The sequence below is a fragment of the Pongo abelii genome, chromosome Y, assembly GCF_028885655.2.
Source record: "Pongo abelii isolate AG06213 chromosome Y, NHGRI_mPonAbe1-v2.0_pri, whole genome shotgun sequence".
NCBI lineage: Eukaryota > Metazoa > Chordata > Mammalia > Primates > Hominidae > Pongo > Pongo abelii.
The window spans coordinates 3441741-3460314 of record NC_072009.2 but is presented as its reverse complement, the minus strand read 5'-3'; the positions used below and the strand labels follow the sequence as shown (position 1 = coordinate 3460314).

General features: G+C 46.7%; 1 protein-coding gene across 2 annotated transcripts in view; it reads right to left on the bottom strand.

Moving 5' to 3' along the window:
* LOC129053371 (F-box-like/WD repeat-containing protein TBL1Y) overlaps nt 1–18574 on the bottom strand; it is a 68593-nt gene that overhangs the window by 7226 nt on the left and 42793 nt on the right. For both annotated transcript variants that reach the window (XM_054545399.2, XM_054545398.2), the window contains 9 exons: nt 17257–17389; nt 16724–16865; nt 15963–16026; nt 15756–15853; nt 12957–13017; nt 6812–6933; nt 1747–1821; nt 1302–1429; nt 521–686 (listed from right to left, as the gene is read on the bottom strand). In XM_054545399.2, the coding sequence (XP_054401374.1) occupies nt 521–686; nt 1302–1429; nt 1747–1821; nt 6812–6933; nt 12957–13017; nt 15756–15853; nt 15963–16026; nt 16724–16865; nt 17257–17389 (989 nt within the window). The remainder of the gene's footprint in view (nt 1–520; nt 687–1301; nt 1430–1746; nt 1822–6811; nt 6934–12956; nt 13018–15755; nt 15854–15962; nt 16027–16723; nt 16866–17256; nt 17390–18574) is intronic.

Below are 18574 nucleotides of genomic sequence, written 5' to 3'. Positions count from 1 at the left end.
GCAAAGCACATTCCTTCCTACTCCCTGATCTTCTCTGTGGTGGAGCTGTAGGAGCTGGTGTGCATAGAGGATGTGGAGTTGGCCTCACCCCTGTTAGCTGGTCCCCCACTCCCACCCTCCAATCTCAATATCTAGAAAGCAGCATTTCAGTGATAACTGCCAAGAAGAGGAAGAGGCAGGTGGAAGGTATCGTGCCATGGACTCAGAAAAGTGAACAGAAGACAGTGGCTCCTTCAAGGAAGAACGTGCGCCAAGGTGAGGGTTTGGAATCAAATGGCCAAGAGCCCTGAGGACAGCAGACATGATGCCCTTCTTCAGGGAGGGGAGCTGCTGGAGGTGTCTGGTGAGGGAAGAGCTCACAACCCACGTGGGGTGCACAGTGAACAGCATCCACTGGGTCTGCCCAGGAAGCCTGGGCTTGCTCAACTCTCTCAAGGACAGTGTTCTGAACCACGCACACTGGAATCATGGCTGTTCAGGCATCCTTTACTAAAAGGATTCGTATGGGTCAGGAGCTTACCTGAGTACTCCAGATATGAACATACTTGTCAAAGGATCCACTAGCCAAGTACTTCCCATCGGGGCTGAAAGCTACGCTGTAGACAGGCTCCTGATGCTTTGTGAGTGTGTGTGTGCAGACACCTTGCTCCACATCCCACAGTCGCACTGTAGAATCAAATGAAGCACTAGGAGAGTGGGAGAAAGCCAGGAGTTGAAGACCAGGCTGGGCAACATGGTGAGACCCTATTTCTCTTTATATGTATATATACATATAAAATATATATACAAAATATATATAAATACATACATATATACATATTCTTCAAGCAACAGGAATTTTTGTGTTTTCTGAGATGGAGTTTCACGCTTGTTGCCCAGGCTGGAGTGCAGTGGGGTGGTCTTGGCTCACTGCAGCCTCCGTCTCCTGAGTTCAAGATATTCTCCTGCCTCAGCCTCCAAGTAGCTGGGATTACAAGTATGCGCCACCATACCCAGCTAATTTTTGTATTTTTTAGTAGAGACAGCATTTTGCCATGTTAGCCAGTCTGGTCTCGAACTCCTGACCTTGTGATCTGCCCACCTCGGCCCCCGAAAGTGCCTGAGATTACAGGTGTGAGCCGTGGCACCTGGGCCAAAACCATGGTAACCTCAAAGGTAGGATGGTTTTGGTCTCTTCAAAGTGAGCCACCACTTCGTTTCCTCTGAAGGGCTTCAACACAGGTGCATAGACACACTTTAGCAAAATTTCTCATTATTGTTGTGTCAGGCAGAGCTGTACCAGTTGTGCTGCCTGCCCTTACCTTGCCAACATGATGCTGGAGTTTGGGTTGCTGGTGTCAGGCCCGGTGGGGCTCCACTTGATGGTGTAGATCTCTTTGCTGTGAGCCTGAAGATCGTGGACGCATGCATCCTGCTTCATACTCCAGATCTAAAGGACACACCGGCCACAACATGAGCAAAAGCCATTCCTGCACCCGGGAATGATGTGGCACCATTCCTCCGGGATGCATAAGTGAGGCTAATGGCCCAAGGCAGGATATGGGGTGTGCAGTGGTGAGAAAAGCTGTGAGGAGGCTGGGATTCTCAGCAGGACACTGACTGAGAAATCAGAGTTCACCGGATGACAGAGGAAGGGAACCTGGTCGGTAACAAGTAATTCTCACGCAAGTGTGACTGTGAGACTGGCATCAAGTGCCCAGGGTTGTCTGGGATTAAATAGCCCACCCCTTGCCATGCTGACTCTACCTTCAATGTCATGTCATCTGAGCAGGACGCCAGCAACATTCCAGAAGGATCCCATTTGATGGCATTGACCTCATTCTGAAAGAGAGCAGAGTCACTTGAAAAAGACATCAGGGCCTGTGAGCAGATGAGGTCGCCTTCCAGCAGGGGGCAGCAGCGCGCCACCGTCGCTGCAGAAGGTCTTCCGCCTCAGCCTGACATCAAAGAGCACAGCCCAACCAGCCGTCTAGTTTCCTCTTTTTCTCACTTTGCCTTTTTCATTTGTATAAAACCACAGCCCTATACCACACATCACCAGCCACTCTCATCAATACTTTGTTAAGAAAACCTTCCCTGCTAGGAAGGAAGGCAAGTGAAGAAGTCACATACCATAAAACACAGCAAATAAAACCAGGTATTTTCAAAGCTGGGCTTTGAAAATTACTTTTGTATGCACTCTACTTTTTTTTTTAACTTTTGAGGCAAGCTCTCGCGGTTGCCCAGGTTTGAGTTCAGTGGCCCGATTTTAGCTCACTGCAGCCTTGACCTGCTGAACTCAAGTGATCCTCCTGCCTCAATGTCTAGCTTGGACTAAAGACAGGCACTACCACACCTAGCTATTTTTTTTTCTCTTTTGATGGAGATCGGTTGCTGAAGCTGGTCTTGAACCCCTGGGCTTAAGCAATCTTCCCACCTTGGCCTCCAAAGTAGGTAGCTGGGACGAGAAGCAGGCATCACCATGCCCAGCTTTGTGTGTGTGTGTATTTTTACAGAGATGGGGTTGCCCAAGGTGATCTTGAACTCCTGGGCTCAAACAACCCTCTGGCCTCAGCCTCCCAAAGTGCTGGGATGTGTCACCATGCCAGGTCTCCTATGCACTTTAATCTAACAGTTCCTTCCCACGTCTACACCCATTATAAGGCATTCCTCTCCTGCTGGTGAGTGGAGGTGGAGGGAGGGATAAACACAGGAAGTGAAGCCTCAGCTATTGTGGAGTTCCAGCAGGATAAGGGCTGACTCACATGAAAGATGGGTGACCAAAATGCACACACAGACAGATACACATGTGCAAGGGAAATGAGAGGCAAGTGCTGAGCAGCAGGAGCACACACAACACAGGCAAAATCCTGGCCAGGGGCTCCTGATCTGCAGCAAACAGCCAAGTATCTAAAAGCACAGGGTGAGCACTCTAACCTGCAGGCTCAGGACACCTGGGGATGCTGAGACTAAACACTGGAGGATAAAGGCAAAAGTACCAAGGGACCAAGGCAGAAAAGGACACACTAGGACAGACACATATAAGAGAACCACTTGTGCCAGGCACGGTGGTTCATGCTTGTAATCCCAGCACTTTGGGAGGCCAAGGCGGGCGGATCACAAGGTCAAGAGATCAAGACCATCCTGGCTAACATGGTGAAACTCCACCTCTACTAAAAATACCAAAATTAGCCAGGCGTGGTGGCGGGTGCCTGTAGTCCCAGCTACTAGGGAGGCTGAGGCAAGAGAATCGCTTGAACACGGGAGGCGGAGGTTGCAGTGAGCCAGATCACGCCATTGCACTCCAGCCTGGGCAACACAGTGAAACTCCATCTCAAAAAACAAACAAACAAGCAAACAAACAAACAAAAGAAAGAGAACCACTTGCAGCAAAGGCTCCGCTGGGGAACAGCCTGCCCAGGAGAAATGGGGCAGGATCCTTTCTAGGGGGTGACAGTAGGGTCCCATATGCCCCAGACAGCCCAATATCTGACGCCTATTGTCCTGGCCTACAGATTAACAGATTAACGCCTATTGTCCTGGCCTACAGTGTGAAATTAATTTCACACTGAAAATTAATTTTCTAAATATTTTCAAACTCCTGAGGGCTCCAATTTGGATGGTAAACTGTATGGTCATGCTACTTTCTAAGGACACTGAGTTTTGAAGGGTGTGAATGGGACAGTGACAAGCCACCTGTGTGTTCTATGTGGTGTGGGTGGCCCAGGAAATGGAGAAAGAAGCATGATGGCCAAGGAACAGGCTGCTGTGAAATCCCAGGGGAGGGTGGAGGGGGCTGGCTGGATAGGGGCCTGACAGAGTGTAAGCCTGCAAAAGTGTCTATGAGAATGGATGTGTGTTCTAGGAGGAGGCTGCTGGGATGGAGGGGAGGGCAGACGAGGCCTGTTGAAGAGGGGGCTGTGAGCACGCTTATGTGTCTATGAGCATGGATGTCTGTTCCAGAAGGCTCCTGGGAGAATCTGCAAAGGGTGGAGCAGACCAGTTGGAGAGAAGGCTGAGAGTGTGAGTAGGCTTAGGTGTATGTGAACATGGATATGTGATCCAGGAGCAGCCTGCTAGAAGAGCCCAGAGAGGCAGAAGGGGCCTACTGAAGAGGGAAATGAGAACATGCTCAGTGCCTGTGAGCATGAATGTTTGTGCTGGGAGCAGACTACTGGGAGAGACCAGGGAGGGTGGAGGGGGCCACTGAAGAGGGGGCTGAGAGAGTGTGAGCATTCTTAAGTATGTGTGAGTGTGAATGTGGGTGCTAGGCTAGCAAGGCGGGCTCTCACTGTGGCTCACTCTTTGTGGGCCCACAGGCCCAGAATGTGGAGCTGGTCACCTTGGCCTGTCTGCATCCAAACCCACAAAAAGGAACACATTTTTTCCTGAGAGTTGATCCTACAGCCTCCAATCCAAGTCCCAGTTCCTGGGTTGCCTCCAGAGCTGGCTCGTAGGTCTACACTCAACCTCAGTGACTTGGAGCTTTGTTTAGGGCCATCAGCCACAGTATGACCCACTTAAAGGGTCACGTCCCATGCTGGTGGCAAGGTCTGGAGCAGGACAGTTGGGAACCAGAAACAGTGTGTGCAGCTCTATCAAAAACTTGAGGATAGTCCAGGGTTAGATGGGAAATAAATTTAGATCAGAAAAAGAGTCAGTTTGGAGCCAGGAGATGTAAACAGGATAATCAATGCCTGTGCTCTAAAAGTGCCTTCCTTTAGGGTGGGGGCCCTTGGGCCAGAGGTGGGGTGAGATGGGCACTAGGGGAATGAGAAAAATGGAATTTACATCAGTTAAGTTAGTGATATGATGGCAAATCTCCAGGAACATGATCGTCCTCTCCTGCTTTAACAGGGGATCCCCCAGCTCCCACCAAGGAAAGATATTCTGGGTGTTGGTGAGAGAAAGGCAAGATGCCATGGGCCCTCCTGGGATCACTGTTGATGTGCTCTGCATTTTCTGGGAGAGACAGGCATACAGGCCAGCAGCCACTGTCAGGGCTGTGGTATTCACATGGGCTATGAGAGCTCAGGAGGTGCCATGAATTCTCCCGAGGGTGTGGAGAGGACATGTAAATGGGTCTGGAGGATGGAGAAGAGTCTGTGTCAGACTGAGGGCTGCTGTGGGAGTCTAAGTCAGGGAGTGTTCCAGGAATGGCTTAGCATGGGTTGAGGTGCTTGGCTGCACATGTCTTTAGGAAGACAGAGGCACAGGGTGTTTTTGGACACTAGCCCAGGAGGCTGAGACTAATAAATGTGTTTAATGGTATACCAGCAATTGCAGAAGTAAGGTAGAGATCATAGCAATTGGAGAATTTGAGAGAGATCTGATGAAAAGACCAGAAAGAGCCTCAGAGCCCACACTAAGGAATTTGTTAAGTTGGCTGCTATTCATATTGTTGTTTCTTGGTATACCACAGGACCTTTTCCAGTCTTTGCTTGTTTTCAGGATTTTCTTTATCGTTAAATTTGATGTTTGATAACCATATGCCTAGGTGGGTAGGTGTGGTTCTGTTTATATTTATTCTGCTTGAGATTTCCTGAGCTTCTCAAATTAAATGATGTTTTCCAATAAATTTAGAAAAAAAAGGCCATTATTGCCTCAAATGATTTTCCTGTTTCATTCTTTCTTCTTTCCCCATTATGCACATATCTTTAGGCTGCCTGATATTGTCCCATAGGCTGGTAAGCCTCTATTCATTTTTCAGTCTTTTATGTGTTCTTCAAACTGGCAAATTTCTGTGATCTCTAACCTTACTTCTGCAGTCTTCAATCTGCTATTAAACCCACTGATGAGGCTGGATATTTTTCCCCAACCAAATCTCAGGTTGAATTGTAATCCCCGATGCTGGAGGTGGGCCCTGGTGGGAGGTGTTTGGATCAAGAGGGCAGATCCCTCATAGCTTGGTGTTGTGTTCATGATAGTGAGTTCTTATGAGATATAGTGGTTTAAATGTGTGTAATACTCCATAGCCCCTCTCTTTTGCTCATGCTCTGGCCATGTGAGATACTTGCTCACCTTTCACCTTTTGTCATGGTTGTAAGCTTCCTGAGTCCTCCCCAGAAGCAGATGTGTTCTATACAGGTGCAAAACTTTAAGCCAATTAAGTATCTTATAAATTACCCAGTCACAGGTATTTCTTTATAGCAATACAAGAGCAGCCCAATACACTCACCTACTAAGATTTTTAATTGCGACATTATACTTCTCAGTTCTCAAATTTCCTTTTTTAAAAAATTAATTTAAACAGATCTCACTCTGTTGCCTAGGCTGGAGTGCATTGGTGTGATCATAGTCACTGCAGCCTCAACCTCCTGGGATGAGACTACAGGTGCACACCACCACACCTAGCTTATTTTTAAAATTTGTTTTGTAGAGACAGGGTTTTGCTGTATTGCCCAGGCTGGACTTGTACTCAAGCAATTATCTGGCCTCAGCCTCCCAAAGTACTGGGATTACAGGTGTGAGCCACTGTTCCCAGCCTTGATTTTTAATGACATTTTTTTTTACCATTCATTGCAGATGTGCCCCATCTATTCATTTATTGTGAGCATGCCTTCCTTTATGTTCCCTATGTTTTTCTCATAGCTACCTTATAGGCTTTGACACCAAATCCACCAACTACGTCATTTCCAGGTCAAATGTTGTCAATGCACACCCCAAACTGGGTGAATCCATCCACCTGAGTTGGCCACTATAGCTCAAGCAGCCAAGGGCTGCAGAAGAAATGGTCTGCTGATGCAGTATCTTTTAATTCTAGGTATACAAGAATTGGCTCCCACATCACATTCTCATGAACTCGAGACCAGTGACAAGAGCCCTCACTTACTGTGTGTCCCTGGAAGGTTTTGACTGGGCGGTCACAGCCGAGCCTGCACACATGGATACACATGTCTGTGCTACAGGAGGCAAAGGTCATGTTGTTCTGCCAGTCCACATCAAGGGCGGGGGCTGCAGCAGGGAAGGAGGACATCTGGAGTTATTCACTGTGTGAACAGCTCCATGGATTTACAAAAATGAACAGCACAGTCAAGAAGCCTCTTTAGTTTAATTATTTATTTATTCTAGAGACAGGGCCTGCTCTGTCACCCAGGCTGGAGTGCAGTGGCTCAACGGCTCATGGCAGCCTCAAATTCCTGGGCTCAAGGGGTCCTCCCACCTCAGTGTCCCAAGGCTCAAGGGATCCTCCCGCCTCAGCCTCCTGAGTAGCTGGGACTACAGGTGTATGCCACCACACTAAGCTAATTTTAAAATTTTCTGTAGAGATGGGGTCTCCCTACATGGTCCAAGCTAGTGTTCAACTCGAGTGATCCTCCAGCCTTGGCCTCTCATGCCTATAAGCCCAGCGTTTTGGAAGGCCGAGGTGGGCGGATCATGAGGTCGAGATCAAGACCATCCTGGCCAACATGGTGAAATCCAGTTTCTATAAAAATTAGCCAGGTGTGGTGGCACACACCTGTAGTCCCAGTTACTTGAGAGACTGAGGCAGGAGAATGGCTTGAACCTGGGAGGTGGAGGTTGCAGTGAGCCAAGATCGGGCCACTGCACTACAGACTGGCCACAGAGCGAGAATCCTGTCTCAAAACAAACAAACAGACAAACAAAAAAACCAGTCCCGTGTGTGATCAGTCTCTTTCCTTCCTTCCTTTGAAGACCTTAAAGATCCTCTCCTGCCATGTTGGCAGGGATGACAAGATGTCCTAGAAGAAAGGCTTCATGACACTTCCTGTGCCCCATGGTCTGCAGAATCCCCTGCTCCCATGGCACAGATAAGAAGGGCAGGTGAGAGGGCTGCCCTGCCTACTCTGCACCTGGCTGCTTCCAGCAGTATCACTGCAACGAGCTAATTTGATTCTACTTCAGACAGAAAGAAGAAAAAAGGAGAGGAAGAATTTCATGCCCTATTTTCAAGATACCTCAATATATGTTAAAAAAAAATAAAGCCTCCTGAAATACATCAATGCATCCCACTGACTGGCAGATAATTACAGTCAACAAGAAACCCTTTGGGGATGAAATGGGACATATGCCTCAGGGCCTGTGACCAACACTCTCCCTGACTTTGAGCCTTTCTCAGGTCCAAGTGGTTCAGAACAACGTAAAGCTGAACTCCCGTTGTATAATTACAGCTGTGGGTCTTGTTCTCTCCCTTCTGGTTTCTTTCCTAGGATGGAAGCTAGAAATCTGGCAACTTTCCAATGCACCAAAACGTCCAGGGCCCTAGTTAAAAGCCAGGCTCTGGTTCTGTCCTCAGAGGGTCTGACTTCACAATGCTGGACCATGTCCTGAGAGGCACTGGAAGTATGGGTGACAGCAAGGGCACTGAAATCCTAGCAACTGGGCCTCATTCCTCATTCTGCCCCTTTACTGACATGCAGCTGCAGGTCAATGGCTTCCTGAAGTCTCAACTGCAGATGCAGATGTTGCAAGTTGTCCCAGACAAGGGGGAAAATGAGCAAGACGAAGCATCTCAGGCAATCAGCAAAGTGCCCAAGACATGGAATGAGCTGGAGGTGTGGAAGTTCCCATGGCAGGTGCAACCCTGCACTCATCGTTTTTTGAGTCTGGGGAAGTGTGACTTCAACTGCTCACTCCTATCCTCTAGCAGAGAGTGGTGGGGGTGAGAAGCTGTGGCTATGAATGGCTATTTTCCTTCCTCTCAGATGCCCACTGGCAGCAGAGATCACTGGCATTCCTAGGGACCAGCAGGTGTGCCGTGCTCAGGTCCCTGGCCTCTCTCCACTGCAGGGGCCATGCCAGCGAAGCACTCTGTAGACTCACTCCCATCTCATGACAGAGAACTGATAAGCAGGAAAAAAGGCCATGGGATGCCAAGATGGGAAGACAAAGGGGAAGAGGCGCCTTCTCAAACAATCTCCTCTTTTCCCCTGAAGAGTCTGAACAACCCACTCTCTTATTAAGGATCATCATGAGGCTTTTCGTACATAGAGGACCTCTGAACCCAGCCGTGTGCACAGAACCCTGATTATCAAAAGGAATAACTTAGCGATGTGAAAAGTACTGTGCTCTCAATTACATGTAAAATGCAGAGAAAGGCTCTCCCTTCCTAGGGATCACGCTAATTTAAGAGGGTAATGCCTTAAGGATCAGGGAGCTCTGGGTTTTGAGGGCTAGCCATCAACATCTGACCAGCTCTTCTATCCCTGTGCTTCCCATACAAGCCTGTGGAAATTACTTTTAGCTACTGATTGGGCTCCATGGTGTACCAGCAGAGAAGGTGGGGTTATGGCAACTCTACGAGTCTGCCCAGCCAAGAACTATCATTGATTTTCCTAAATAGTATGGTCCATTCTGTTGTTTGCCAAGTTATATTTCCCAAGCTAGCTGCAAACACTGAATTAGCCAACACTGAAGCATTGCTTCTAGGGAAAATAGAGGGTTAGCTTCTGCCAGCCTCTAGCCACAATATCCTCAACAACTGACCAATAGAGAAGCTCATCTTATGTGTCTTTCTTTTTTTTTTTTTCCTTTGCAGATGTGGTCTTGTTCTGTCATCCATGCTGGAGATCAGTGGCACAATCATAGCTCACTAGAGCCTTGAACTCTTGGGTTCCATTGATCTTCCCACCTCAGCCTCCAGAGTAGCTGGGCTGCTAGTGTGAGCCACCATGCCTGGCTCATTTAAAAACAATGGTTTTTGGCAGAGACAGGGTCTTGCTACATTGCACAGGCTGGTCTCAAACTGCTGGCCTCAAGCAATTCTCCCATGTTGATGTCCTAAAATGCTGAGATTACAGGAGTGAGCCACTGTATCCAGCTGTGTGCATTTCTTAAAGGCAGTCAATGCTGAACTGAGAAGAATCCAGCTTTCTCTGAATATTGATTGCCCCGGCCCTTCCTCGGTCTCTAAATGAGAGGCACGACCCTCTATGAGTTTACCGTCCGTTAGTGCAGGGACCCCATTCCCCATCCAGCTCCACCCCAAGGCAGAAGGTGTGTGTAGAAGGATGCGGGTGTCAACAGTAGTCTTTTCCACAGCTGAGATCATCTCTTTCATTGCTTCCTGAGTAGCATGTTTCATGACAGTTCTTGACCCATTTTCCTAGTTCTTGTTTACAACATTGCCTGAGGTAAATGGCAAATTCCTGGTCCAGCCTCTGCTTCAAGCATGCAATTAATATACCTGGAAATGTGACAATGTGGTGAGCAGTCCAGGAGATGGTGACCAGCACTTGGTGACTCGATCCCATCTAAAAGGAGGGCCCCTTGTCCTCAGGCAGTTGGTCCTACTCTGAGTCAGCTCCAGCAGCCAGGATGCTTGGAACCGTATGAGTGAATGGCCAGTAAGAGGGCTGAGCTATACTGGGGGACTCTGTGCCCTCCCTGCTATGCATACGCCAGTGTGATTCAATAGCCCTAATTCTTCTGGGCCCAGTCCAACATTTTCCTTTGGAAATACTAAGAGATTTACAGGAAGCTTCAAAGGTAACACAGACAGGTTCTCTGTCTCCTTCACCCAGGTTCCCATAATAATTACTTTTTGTGTAGCTGTAGACTTGTATAAAGACTGGAAAGTTGACATTGATGCAATTTGCCTATAGAGTGCTCTGTGTCATTTTATCACACGGGAAGATGTCTATGGCTGCAATTGAGACCCAGAGTGTTCCATCCTCACTAAAATCTCCCTCAGGCTACTGTATCAGCAGGCCACTGTTCCTCATACCCTTCCCAAACTCCTGCATCACTGATCAGTCCCTGGTTTTTATCTCTGTTTTTTTTTTTTTGAGATGGAGTCTTGCTCTTGTTGCCCATGCTGGAGTGCAGTGGCATGATCTCAGCTCTTGAACCTCTTCTTCCTTGATTGAGGTGATTCTCCCGCCTCAGCCTCCTGAGAAGCTGGGATTCCAGGTGCCCACCATGAGGTCGGCTAATTTTTTGTGTTTTTAATAGAGACAGAGTTTCACCATGTTGGTCAGGCTAGTCTCAAACTCCTAACCTGAGATGATCCACTTGCCTTGGCCTCCCAAAATGTTGAGATTACAGGTGTGAGCCACTGCACCCAGCCTCTATCGTTTTATCATAGTGAGAATGTTACATAAATGGGAACATGGGGAAAACACAAGCCTGCAACAGCCACAGAAGGCACTCCTCATAGCTCTTCACAGCTGTGTTTCTCCTGGAAGAGTGAGCTTCTTTCTCTTCATCTTGAACTGCCTGACACCAAACAGCAAGCAAGAAATGCCTAGACATATCCTACCTACTGATGGAAATTGGATCTACCTTGTGACCAGCCAGATTATAGGTAAGAAGAAGCTCATGAAATTCAGAACATGGAGTTTGTGGTCTTCTTGGGCCAGCTGGGTAGAAAATCCTTCCATCAGTCTCTGGGGTCACTTTGGGAAAGATTATTTTCTGCTGAAAGACAACACAAATTCCTAAGATAGAAGAATTAAAGAAACCTGGCCAGGTGCGGTACCTCACATCTGCAATGCCAGCACTGTAGGTGGCCAAGGCGGGTGGATCACCTGAGGTGAGGAGTTCGAGACCAGCCTGGCCAACATGGCAAAACCCCATCTCTACTAAAAATACAAAAATTAGCTGGGTGTGGTGGCGGGTGCCTGTAATTGCAGCTACTTGGGAGGCTGAGGCGGGAGAATTGCTTGAACCCAGGAAGTGGAAGTTGCACTGAGCCGAGATTGAGCCACTCTAATGCAGCTTGGGTGCAGTCTCAAAAAAAAAAAAAAAAAAAATAGAATTAGAGGAACCTCACTGATGTTTACCTTGGGCATATTTTTCTCTGAAAAACAGAAGTCAGAGTTTTCTGCACTAGACATCCCCCCTTACTCCCCAGGTCTGCATGTCTGGTATTCTAGGGATGTGGGCTTGTTACGGAACTCTTCCTGCCTGCAAAGGTAGATTTTGACTTTTAAGCCGTGTGGTGGAACTCTAGCAGGAATGGCATTCTCACTAGATAGCTGCTTTGATTTGCACAGTCTAGAACACAGAGTAGCAAGTATCTGGCATGGAGATGACGTGGAGATCACGAGCTATACATGGGGTTGCCAGGGACCAGGGGAAAGACTGAATAGGTAGGGGGTTTCCATTTTGGGGTGAAGAACATTCCCGATGAGGTCGTGCATGTGCTGCCTCCATTTGGAGCCGTTTGTCTCCAGTATGCTCAGCACCTTCTACCTCATCAATGGTGTTCAATGAAAACAACACCAATAAAGAATTTCACCAGCAGCCCTAAGAGGTGTATTTGGTGTAGGTCCAAAGCTGTACAGGATTGGCCACAGAAGAGATTCTCTCCCTCTCCAGGGCAGCAGAGCAGGAACAGTGTCCTCACTGGGTCTCCCTTACTCTCTGAGCTGCCTGTATGAGGAAGCTCATTGTGTCCCTGCTACAGTACTGCATGGAATAACAGATGTGGTCACCTACACATCATGCCTCAAGAGGACTTTTGGCTTATGATCTTGTTTCCTGCAGGACCCATGTCCCCTGCTTGCAGCCCTCCCCAGGCACTGAGATGGGCTATGCCATCTTGGATAGTCCTTGAGGTTACCCTCCCATTCAGAACATCATTTAAGCACCCCAACTGCCCAACAAGAAAGACACTCAGATCTCCTCCTGGACAATGCTCCAGGGACAGCTGATAAAATAATCAACTTTTGCTGCATACATTGAGGGATTCCCTCAAGATGGATCAGACATTTGTCATTATAAGTGTCACCTACCCCCTTTTGTCCATTTTAAATCAGTCTAAAGTCGTCTGGGTAGCTGAGATTACAGGTGTGTGGCACCATGTCTGGCTACCTCATCGTCCTGTCCCATACCATCTCATGTTTTGTAGAGACAGGGTCTTGCTATATTGCCCAGGCTGGTCTTGAACTCCTGGACTCAAGTGAGCCTCACGTCTCAGCCTTCAAAAGTGCTTGGATTATAGATGTTAGCCACTGCACCCGGCCTAATTTTGAATTATTTTCAAATTGCAAAATACAAACATAAAGACTCACCTGAATGAAAAGGAAACTGCTGTTTGGCTTCTCCTGTGTGAGCATCCCAAATTATTGTTGTCTGTGCTCCACAAACAAAGGAAAAGTTAGTAATTACTCCTGCAAAGCTTACTCTAGTAACATGTATCGTACAAGAAAAGACAGTGAGCCTCTCTCCTTATAAACCAGCACTGTCCAATATAGATAGAAAGCAAGCCTCATGGGTTAATTTTAATTCTCTAGGGCCCACATTAAAAGTTAAAAAAAAAAAAATGGTAAAATTCATTAACAGTCTTTTATTTCACTCCCATATACCCAAAATAATACCATCTCAACATGTAATCAGTGTCAAAATCTTACTGCACTATCTGCATTCTTTTTCTTCCATCCTAACTCTTTGAAGTACACCATATTTCACACTTAACAATCTGGACTGCCACATTTGATAAGCCCATCAGCCACAGATGCTGGTGTCTGTTTTAAGGTCAGGGCAAGCCTAACCAATACTTGCAAAAATACCAAAATTGGTGGAGATTCTTCCTCATCCCCAAGTGCGGAAAACTGTTGAAAAAACCTAGAACAAAGCATCTCTAAAGACCTTTTGGCACTTTTCCAAGTGCAGGGCTGCACAAAAGGTCATTTCTAAAAATGCCCCTGCCTGTGATTCCATGAACTGGGGGCACTAGAAATGGGGACAGAGCCACTGGCTTGCACTGGGGCCGGGCATCAATGTACAGGTCTATCAAGAAGGAGAAAAGGTGATTTCCACCTCAAAAAATGAAGTAGATCACGAATTCTTATGGACTTATACTGATGCTGGGAATATTATTTAGAGAAGCAGTTCAATGAATAGCATTAGAATGTTGTCTTCATCAGCTGGAATTTTCAACTTAATTATAAACTTTACATTTCTCTCTCAGTCAAGATTTTGCTTTAAGACTGAGTCCTATTTTATGCTGACCGTGAGCATTTTTAAAGGAAACTAAGAAGTGTCTTTGAAACTTTCTTATCTTGGGTTTTGGGTCAGCCCTCAACCAATTAGCATTTCTTTATTTGTTGGCATATAACTTAATCTAGCCATGTCAAAGCAAATCTAACACTGACTGCAGAGAATATATAAACTCATCATACTTGTGCCTGTCTCCTATCTGGGCAGTACTGGATGAGTTAACGAGAGAAAGAGACAGAGACAGAGAGAGAGAGAGAGAAAGACCTTAAGAATGAATGATTTATTAACCTAGTTATATCTTAGTGCAGGGGTCTGCAAGCTTTTTCTGTCAAAGGCCAGGTAGTAGGAATTTCAGGCTTTGAGGGCCATCTGGTCTCCCTTATAACTGCTCATCTCTGCTGTTGTAGCATGAAAGCAACCACGGACAAGTGTCAACAAAGGAGTGTGACTGTGTACCAATAAAACTTTACTTAACAAAACAGATGAGAGGCCAGACTTGACTTGTGTGGGCCACAGTTTGACAAATGCAATTATGACTTCTCCAAGAGTGGGATAATGTTTAGAGGTCAAGACTATCATTTTATAATAACTTCGAAAAGAAAGCTGTTACTTAAAGTTTTCAAGTTATCCTGAAATCATCACAAAATGCAAAGTCTCGTGGAAGCCTGAGCATTGTCCAGTTGTAGAAACACAAATTGATGTAAAAACAAACATTGTTTTATTTTCTCTCAATTCTAGATAATGATTCTTTTCCGAAGCCATGGCTTGGAATTCTTGCTAAGTCTTGGGAATGCATAACTGTTCCAGGAAGGTTGTTTGGGGTCATGATTACAGCTAGCCCTGCCACTGGACACAGGAGCAAAGTAAAATCCACAGAAGCCAAGATTTCTGGATAACTCAGATTCAGGGCTGTGACGAAGTCTGCATCCCCTTCCTCTTCACCCTGGGTTCCCACCTACTGATGGCTTTTAGATGCACCTGGAGTTAATGCCACTGTGGCTCCCTGTAGACCTGACCAGGGGCACAGCAAGTCAATTCTAAACTGGCTTTGTAGGCCATCTGGGGATTGTGCCTTTGTGCCCAGGTTGCTAGATTCCTGCTCCAAGAAATCTACTGTCTACTTTGGGAAGCAGCAGTTGATCAAATGAGGATACCTGAACCCTGAGAAACAAACACAGCCTGTGCTACTCAAGTTCCTCAGTGGGTGAAAGTTCAGGCAGTACAGGCCTCACATCACATGGCTCCTTCCAGCAACTGACAAATGCAATGTGGAGATTTTCCTCTCTCTATCACTGTACCACGTAGCTCAAATAAAGGGAAGTTTTGCACAGAGGTCTGCAGAACAGCAGAATATATTAAGAGATGATATGCTACATCTCTTAATATATGAAAGATCAAAACCGCAAAAATAAAGCCTAAACAAATCCTTTTCATTTCTTAAAGGGAAGCACAAAGCCTAAGAGTTCCAAGAAGCCAAGATTTTGAGATTCAAAAAAATCAGTGGCCATAATGGCTCACACCTGTAATCCCAGAACTTTGGGAGATTGACGCAGAAGAGTCACTTGAGCCTAGGAATTCACGACCAGCCTGGCCAATATGGCAAAACCCTGTCTCTACTGAAAATAGAGAAAAAATTTGCTGAGCATGGTGGTGGGTGCCTGTAATCCCAGCTACTCAGGAGGCTGCAGCAGGAGGATTACTTGAACCCTGCTGAGGCGGAGGCTGCAGTGAGCTGAGATGGTGCCACTGCACTCCAGTCTGGGCGACAGAGTGACTGTGTTCCCCCACTCCCCACCCCTGTAAAAAAGAAAAAGAAAAACAAGTAAATAAGCACCCATAGATAAAGGGGCATATTTTAAGCTAATACTCACTTTGTCTACACCAGCACTCAAAATGTAATTACCCTTTTTGTTCCATTTCAGGGCGAAGATGGGGCCTTTATGTTGGCCTAAGGTGCTGGCCAGGTTACCTGTTAGTAAAAACAAATATGTTGATTTTGTTGTCGTGGTCTATTCAATCAAGGATTATGTACGGCAGCTCCTCTTACCTGACCCCTGCACAAGGGGTGCAGGACTTACCATTTTCTGTCCATATTCTTGCAAAACCATCATATGAACCCGTAGCCAATAGTGTTCCATCACTCTGAGGGCCAGAAAGAGACACAAACCCACAAAAACAGCTTAGGAGTGGGAGCACCGAAGAAGCTCAGAGAGCCTCTCTCAGGATCCCAAGTCCAGAAAGTTCTTCAGGCAATAGTTGGTGCCATGCAATGTTAGCACACCCCGCTCTTAAATCAAATATGTGGCATGAAGACCAAGGAGACAAGGGAGCAATGAAAACACAATGGAACCATTCACCACTTTGTGTTCTCTAATGAATAACAGAACTAAAAACACCATGATGAAAGTTATCATGACACTTTGCAGAAAATAAAAAGCAGTGGAACTGTGGCATCCCATGTGTCAATGCACATAACACTTGTTCCTGAAATCCCAAGGTGAAGAGTCACCTTTCCTAGGCTGTACCTTATGTCTCCCCAGGAGAACTACCTTGTATCTCCCAGCCTATTTCCCCACCATGAGACCACCAGCTCATTTTGCTAAAACATGTTCACGATGCAAAGATATGGCTACCAAACAAGCAGCTCACTGTCTGCCTGACATGGCCTTATTAAGAGCTCTTAGAAGCCAAGACCACCTCTATGGCTAGCCCCCCAGGTTGGCCCTGAGTACATGGGACCACCTGCCTCCTATGTCTGCACACATTCCATCACTGCAGCCCATGCCTGGCTGACAGATTTTACCAATTTCAAAGTGCCCAGGGGGTGGAAGATGCTTACGTTCCAGTCCAGTGAGGTGACATCTTTATTACTTGGGATGTCATGCCCCCCTTCTCGTATACAGTGTCTCAACACGAGCTGGGTGGAGCCCCCATTGCTATTCTCATTCAGGTTCCATATCCTTGCAGTTGAGTCTCCAGACCTGCAGAATAAAAACACAGAAGCCTCTGGTATTTGGTTCAAATGGGATGAGAAGCTCACCACAGCTTGCTCTCTGGCCAGGTGACATCATCGGTGTGTGCTCTTCTGTCTTTTTCACACCAGTGGATCCCTGTTTCCCTCCTTGTCATCTTTGCATTTGGTAAATTTAACTGCCTTGTATTGCTCCTCACTCCATGGAGAAAATGACTTGGAACTAAGGCTTCTTCACAGTACATGACATATACAGAAGTGGCTCAAAGAGCCGCCCATTCCTGGGTCTGCCCACACTGGGGTAAGAGGGGGAGTGCATGTTCCTTAAGGCAGAACTCCAGGGAAGGGTAAGCAGCTTGCGTCTCCCTGACCCTGGAGTGCCCCCATCCTGACTTCCTTACCCGGAGGCTAGCAAATCACTGACAGGGTTCCAGGCACAAATGAACACCTCGGACTCATGGCCCCGAAGGACTGTGGCTTTGTTGGGTGCAATCTCAACATCCCCATGTATTTCCATTGGCTTTGAGTGATTATCTGTCATAGGAAACACAAAGAGACATGTGGCTTACCAATACAAGAGGAATGCATTTAAAGGGCACTTTTGTTTCCAGAAACACCTTGTTTTTACATACTAAGTAACACTACCTCTAATGAGTCTAACTAAATTGTGGCTTTTGTGCAGTTTAGCAAACATATCAGGTTTCTTTATAATTTCACAGTCTATAAACCTCACTGAGAAATAAAAACAGAGAATCCGACCTGGTGTGGGTAGCTCACGCCTATAATCCCAATGCTTTGGGAGGTCGACAGTAAACTGCTTGAGGCCAGGAGTTCAACACCAACCCAGGCAATTTTGCGGGACCCCATTTCTACAAAAAAATTGCAAGATTACCCAGGCACAGTGGCATATGCCTGTAGCCCCAGCTACTCAGGAGGCTGACACGGGAGGACTGATTGAGCCCAGGAGGGAGACGCTACAGTGAGGTATAATTATGCCACTGAACCCAGCCTAGGGGACGGAGCAAGACCCTGTCTCTAAACCGTCTCTCCAAAACAATTATTTACTCTTTGTGAGTGAGGCCAGCAAATTATAGCTCATGGACAAAATCTAGCCACCAGCTGCTTCTGCATAAATAAAGTGTGGCTGGCAGATAGTCACTCCGCATGTTTTGAAATCGCCTGTGGCTACTGTTATGGGTTAAATTGTGTCTCCGTAAAATTTGTATCTTGAAGCCCCAATTTCTAGGACCTCAGAATAAAGCTATATTTGGAGATAGGGCCTTCAGAAAGATTAAGTAGGGTAAAATGAGTTCACTACAGTCAACCCTAATCCAATGCAACTACTATTCTCATGAAAAGAGGGGATTAGGATTCAGACACCCACAGAGGTACGACCACATGCAGACACGGGGAGAAGATGGCATCCACAAGCCAAGGAGAGAGGCCCAAGAAAGGAACCATCCCTGCCCTCACCTTGATCTCAGACCTCCAGCTTCCAGAATCATGAGAGCAAATTCTTAAACTGCTTGGTCTGTGGCCTTTTGTTAAGGCAGCCTGAGATGACTCTCATAGCTGCTTTTGTACTATGACAGACTTCAGCAGCTGTGACAGGCTGCATGACTCTCAAAGCCTGAGACATTTACTGTCTGTTCCTGTATAGAAAGTTTGCTACCCTCAGTTTATGCTCATGAGAAAGCAGCAATATAGCCTGATGATCAA